General features: G+C 42.2%; 1 protein-coding gene across 1 annotated transcript in view; it reads left to right on the top strand.

The window, feature by feature from the left end:
• The first annotated feature begins 406 nt into the window (after positions 1-406).
• Positions 407-6,623, top strand: part of LOC144535414 (fibroblast growth factor receptor-like 1) — a 29,008-nt gene continuing 22,791 nt past the window's right edge. The window contains exons 1-2 of the mRNA XM_078277858.1: positions 407-699; positions 1,433-1,528. Of these exons, the coding sequence (XP_078133984.1) occupies positions 1,444-1,528 (85 nt within the window). The 5' untranslated portion in view covers positions 407-699; positions 1,433-1,443. The remainder of the gene's footprint in view (positions 700-1,432; positions 1,529-6,623) is intronic.

The following is a 6,623-nucleotide window of genomic DNA, read 5'->3' as shown; positions in this document are numbered from 1 at the left end:
CCCCTTAAATATCGAAAATGTTGTATTCCAGACGTGGTTTCAGTAGTAATTTACAACGTCTGAAGATAATACTTTACTAATAAGGTGGAGATGTGAGTCTGTGATGCCCAGCAGTAGATCATTAATTTAATTTACTGCGTAAAGTTCTTTTAATCTCATATATGAGAGTAGCATCTAATAACCTCCCTAACATAGCAATATGGACTTCATTTTACAGAGATATTTGTGTGCTATACTTCTATAATCTCTAGAGCTGTCTTTTCTCTGTTTTCTTGTACATCAAGCCGACAGCGGTGAAGGACTTTGTGATGAAGAGGTTTGTGTGGGTGAGAGATAAAGAGTTAAACGTGTCCGGCCGGCCTCTGCAGACTGTGATTGGCCCGCAGCTGCAGCGCTGGGACGGACAACAAGTCTCCGCTCTATGCGCACTGTGGAAAAGTCACTTGGTGGACGAAGCGGACTACACACAGGACTAAGTTTTTTTAAATTAGCATATGAGACTTTTATTGTGATATTTGGCAGTATCCGGTTTTATTCCGCCTTTGAATCCGTTATTTTATCTTAGAGACAAGCGCGTGCTGGAGGTCGGTGAGAAGTCGACACTGTCACTTTTGATTCATGGACTCAACACGAACTTTATCTAAAAGCATTTCTGTCAAGAGGCTGATACAACATTGACTTCATTCATTGAATATCCAGGTGTGTTATCGACATATTTATACTTGCATTTCCTCTATTTTGTTTTAAAAATGTTGCTATTTTTTATTTGCAGTCTTAGCTAACGTTACCAGGGCTACAAGTGAGCAGCATCAGTGATATTTTACTGTAAGCAAAGATAAACTCGCTAAAACAGACGTTTATATGAACAGTTTGCTATTCAAGACCTCGGTTAGCTATTTGAATACATAGCCGACAGATACATAACTGTGATATTACATTAAACAGGACTTTTGAAACTTAAGGACCCTAAAAGTATGTGAACCCCAACGTAAAGGCCCAGATAGACCCCCAACCGGAGTGTCTGACTGTAGCTACTAAATAATCACTCTCACACATTATGTGATCCTGCTAACGTATTATGTATTCTCAGGGAATTTATATTGGGTTTGTTTTCTAATATTGACATTACTTTTGGGGGACAATTTTAGACCCCACAATGTCCCAGGAGTCTAGTTTGGGAACCACTGAGGTCAACTTCACAAACAACTTTGTCCAGCTAGAAAAAGTATTTTAGTTTTAGTTATTGAGCTTCTATTAAAATAGTAGTAGTACGTATGTATGTCATAATGTTACTTACCTTAAAGTAATTTCTTTTTAACTCGTAGTATGTGAAATTGGCGTAAACAACAAAGATTTTTTTCTAAATGCTCTGATAGCCCCATTGAGAATAATATGCATACACCCTGTGTCACTGTGACCATTTGTCTTTCAGATTGAGGGAACATGAAGTTGTCTTTGGACAGTATGGGCGGCCTGAAATTTGTGCTGTTCATCTTTGAGGCTGTTTTACTGACCGACTGTGCAAGAGGTAAGATCTGCTCCATTCACAGCTCATTATATCTCAAGTTGACTGGCTGGTTTCTTGTGCATGAAGAAAGTCTCAGTTGGCTCTTAACGTTTTCACGCCGCGAAGTATGAGATGGAAAACTAAGAACTAAAAAATCTCTAAACAGGGCCCAAAATCAACACAGGGCAGGGGAATGAGTAAGGGCAAGCCAACCCCTACCCCTAGTTTTGTGTGTGTGTGCGCACATTCACTACAGCTAAACCAAACAAACATCATCCATCAGCTTCCCAGGGTGAAAGAACACAAGTCAGTGTAAGAGTCCAGCTCTCCCGCGGCTGGCTAAGGGACTGTCTCACATCAGCCTGTGTATGTGTTATTATGCGTGCACACATGCATGTGTGTGTTCCTGACCGAAACACTGAGTGGCGAGTGGGAGACCTCAGTCTGACCACATTTCACTGCACTCTTCATTGTGCCAGTAGTATTGATACTTTTCTTTATTAAGACAACTCACAGTAAGCTTGTCAACAAGCCATGAATAACTGTCAAGGCAATTTCTATGATTTCATCCTCCATCACTGACTACTGAACAATGTCCGATGCAATCCAGCGGCATGAGTCAAAGACTGAAGCAAGACTTGAAACTACACTTTAATGAGAGAAATCTGAAAGCCAGACATATTTCCCTGGGAGACCAAGCACTGGCAAAACAGACAGGCTCTATAGTGCTCTGTTTCTGCTCCAGTTCAGCATGGAAGTGAATTGAAGAGGCGTCTGATAGATACAATACCTGCATGTGGCTATCAGGGCTCAAGGTAGAGGGGGCAGAAGGGGGTTGGCGGCAGTTTAGAGGGGAGATTAAATCTGTGGGTCTGCAGACAATGCCTTATTCACAGCATGGCAGCCGTGCCTTCACGGCACGACCAAAGTAAACAAGACGTGAAGGCTAAATAAGATTAGACAGGCAATTTTGTATGTTTATAGATTAACAGATGTCAGTGAAGGGCAATCCAATGGGATGGTAGAGAGGGAAGGTCCAATGGATTTAATGGCAGACAAAAGGAAGGATTTACAGCCTGTTTTTCATAATTTTTCTGAGTGGTTGCAGATGAACAGACAAATTGACACATCAGCAGATATGTAGCTGGCAGTGAGATGATTTTAAATGATGTTTGACAATCTGTGAAGAATAAATATTCCATAGTTCTCCCAGCAGCAGTGATACGGTGAGTTCTGTCCAAATACAACAGCTTGACTCTGACAACCTGTGAAATACAGTCGGGGGATTTTTACTCGAAACTTGCGCTGTTATAGTGCAGCTAAGGCCAAAAAAGCTGTAAAACTCTTCCTGTAAAATGTAACAATGTACGATGACATCTTTGACAAATGTTAATTAAATTATGAAGGACAGGCCCCCGTTGACTTTTGTGTAAAACAGTAAAAACACATTGGAAGTGTTACTTCTGCTGTTATTGAAACATTTAAAGCAACCCACCAGAAGACAGTAAGTTTGGGTGAACGATTTTAAGCCTGTTGCTGTCAGTCATCGGACGACATCTGACCCTGGACCCCCTGCCCACACACACACACACACAGACACAAACATGGACCCTCCCTCTCTCCACTGCTACGACTTTGCGACTGGCCAAGCACGAATTATTTCTTAAGACCCCCCTCAGAACCCCCTCACTTCCTCCGTCCCAGCGCCTTCTTTCCTCCCCCTCTGGTGTGCGGCCACCCCCAGCAGCCGGAGGAGGTGCTCAGTGATGTGTCCCAGTAGAGCCTCTAATGTGGTGACAGGCCAGGGGACCACTGGGCTCCACTAACTGAGGAATGTAGCAGCCTGGACATATGGATCTGCAGAAATGCACCCTGGGAGAAAGAGAGAGGCACCAGGTGTCTCTGTTATGCACCAGGACTAGCTACCAATGAATGAACACACACACACACACACGCACACACTGAATGGTACTGTTTTGATGCATTTTAAATAGAAACAGGCATCAAATACAGGTGTTTATATTTGTGCATGTATGTGACTGCTTTTTATCCTGTTTTCTAACACCACACACATGTTTGCTTCACCTCTGGAGCAGCCTTGTGAATTTCAGAGCATGCAAACTGTTCTGCAACCCCGTTGGAAAATATACATTTTATAGCAGGGTTACATCATGGTTTCATAACAAGAAGGTACTATGAGATAAATTGTATGCCAAGGGCTTTTAAAATCACAAGGCTGTTTGGCTCCCAGACCGTTTTCCATTTCCTTTAGCCATAATGAGGCTAGTTTCTCAGTAACCAAATGCCCCAAAGTCCTCTTAATTTTTTTTAAAATAGCTCCTGAATAGTAAGAAGGTGTAACAGTGATGTGCTGGCTTGTGGGCCAAGCTGGGGAGGGGGAGAATTGAGCTTTTTATTTATTTATTTTTTTATATATACAATCCTTGCTCAACTCCCACTTTAATACTCCATTTTGGTATTAAAAATAAAATCAGTTTCATGTTACGCTTTGTTTTTCAGCCCACATCAGTAGAACTCTAACAAAGTCTTCTACTTCTACTTCAACCCTAATCTGTCCGACTGTTCAACACATCACCTCTAATTTTCTGTTTTCCAAACCAGACACTGCCTGCCACCCTTCTTACACACGCCCTTTTTCTTTTTCGCTGCTTCTCTCTGCATTTCCTCCCATTTATTACCAGTGTAAAGTCGAAGGAAGTAAGTTAAGTTAAGTTAATGTGCTGTCGTTAAAACAAGGCATGAGCTGACCTCTCGGCTCTTCGTACCCCCTATTTACTGAGTCTGGGTCAATTTGTGGAGAACAATGGATGGATTATTATGTGTGGTGGTCCCCCAGGTTGGACAGGGCAGCAGTAATTCATTTTAAACACTCCTCATCCCTGTAGACCAGACTTATTTGCCATCTATTAGAACTCACAGTAGATGGGGGGCTCTCGCTACCAAGGCGCTGCCATTTAGAGGTGCGTGAGAAGAAGTTACGAGAGTGAATGAGTGCTGCTTTCGTGCGTCTGAATATATGCACTTGTTTTATTAAGCAGGCTGAAATTACCCTGAGAAAGTCATGATAATGAGACCATCCAAGGCACAGGGCAATTTGGAAAACCTCAGAGGTATACCAACAACTGTTCCCCCTCAACCTCTTTCTCCTCTAAACAAGATGGAAATAATATTCCTCCTGCTACGATCTCTCTGTTTCTGTCACGGAAATAATGTTACCACCATTCTAGCAATCCATGTTCCCAATCTATCAGCACACACTGCTGACCGTGTCAGTTCAGGAGGAAACATTCGTTAAAAGGAATGTGTCAGACTTCACCCCTCCAAGGGGAAAGAAAGGAAAGGGCTGTAGCTGTGATAAGTAGTCATAATGGAGGTCAGTTGGTGTTTACTTTAGCAAGGTCATATAATCCCTGGGAGCAACACTCCCCTCATTGACTGACTTTAATGGCCACTTCAATTAGCATTAATGTGGAATTTCAACAAGGCATTGTCCACTTTCAGTGTTTGTCATTTTCAGCTGTATGCTAATGCTTCAGTGCACATGAGGAGAATTTTATTTAATTTTTTTTTGCATTTTAAGAAAATCCTATTTAATCATATAAAGGTTTGTATGTGTACAATGCTCATTAGTTTGTTTGGGCAGTTGGCTCTGGGAGTGTTTTCAGACCACACACACTCTTCCTGCTGGCTGAATGGATTTGGGTTCAGTTAAATAGAATTCCTTTTGTTATCGTTAACCTTCGCAAAACCCATGGAGCTGCTAACAAAGTGCACACTGAGGTGCCAGGCTGATACTATTCAGATGATAATCAACTTTATGCGCTTCCCTGGTCTGACTTTTAGGATTTACCAGATGTATGAAGAACGTATTTTTGTTAATTGACAGCTATTTGGTGATGATACTGGACACTGTTTAGACTCCACAGTTCAGGCTGCTGTGTTGCATCCCTGGCCAGGGAGAGTGTGGACTGAGCGTCTGGAAGCGAGCCTGTAGGTGGGGGTGAGGGTCCGCCCCACTGGAACCTTACAAGTGACCTTACAATAACATTTCAGCTCCACAGTGGGAAGTGTTTGTCTTGCGCAACCCCTCTTTCTAAGCCTCCTCCATTTCTCCCATCCAGCTCTGTTTTCTCTTTTTCTTTTTAGCAGCCAAGTCGTGGCGAGAGACGCCCCCCCTCCTCCTCCTCTATCTCCCACCTCCTCACCGTTTTGTGCTCCACAGCTGTTCACTTAGTCACTTTTGTGAAATGATGAGATTCCAATTGCTCTCCTCTTTCACCCCTGAACAGGAGACGCCGTTTTGGTTTCCTTGTAGATTTATGATTCAGACCATGAGTCTACATACAGATGCAGGCAGGTGGTGCAGAAATTGAAACTTTTCTTCCACTTTTCTTTCTTCTGCCTGCTTCTCAAGTCTTTTCTCTTGCATTGGCTCCTTGTTCTTCTGCCTTCTCCTTGGTGTTGAGCAACCTTGTGAAAAAAAACCTGCAAAACATGTAAAGACAACCCTTTGTTATATCAGGAAAACATATCTATATTGTATGTATCTGATGGTGGCCTTGAGGATGTTGCTTGGACTGAGCAGGCTTGGACAAGTTCAACAGTTGTCATTGTGATGTTAGTGAATACAAAGCTGATTTGATTTACTGCAGAAATATTATCTGCCCATTTTACTGTATGTGGTTGTTTGCTGTACTTGCCACAGCCTGCTAGAGTCAGTGCTGACTTATCAGAATACTAAATCAGGCAGCCAGGAGGTACCTGTTGCATATCATTTGGTGATGAGCTTCCTCTCTTATTTCTTTTTTACTTCTCTGTGCTAAGTCTTTTTTCTTCTGTTCATGATTTTGGGAAGTAGTTGTGTGTAAGTCATTATATATTCTTCTTTATAAGTCGTTTATAATCTAATATCAGTATAAGTTTTCTCTGTCTTTGTTTTTCTGCTATCTTCTCCTGTCTCTGGGGGTTTCATTAGAAATCACTTGTTGTTCTGACAAACTCTTTACTAACACACACACGGACAAATACACACACACACACACACGCACACACACACACACACACACACACACACACACACACACACACACACACC

This window comes from Sander vitreus, chromosome 20 (genome assembly GCF_031162955.1).
Source record: "Sander vitreus isolate 19-12246 chromosome 20, sanVit1, whole genome shotgun sequence".
Taxonomy (NCBI): Eukaryota; Metazoa; Chordata; class Actinopteri; order Perciformes; family Percidae; genus Sander; species Sander vitreus.
This window is presented reverse-complemented; position numbering and strand designations above follow the sequence as displayed.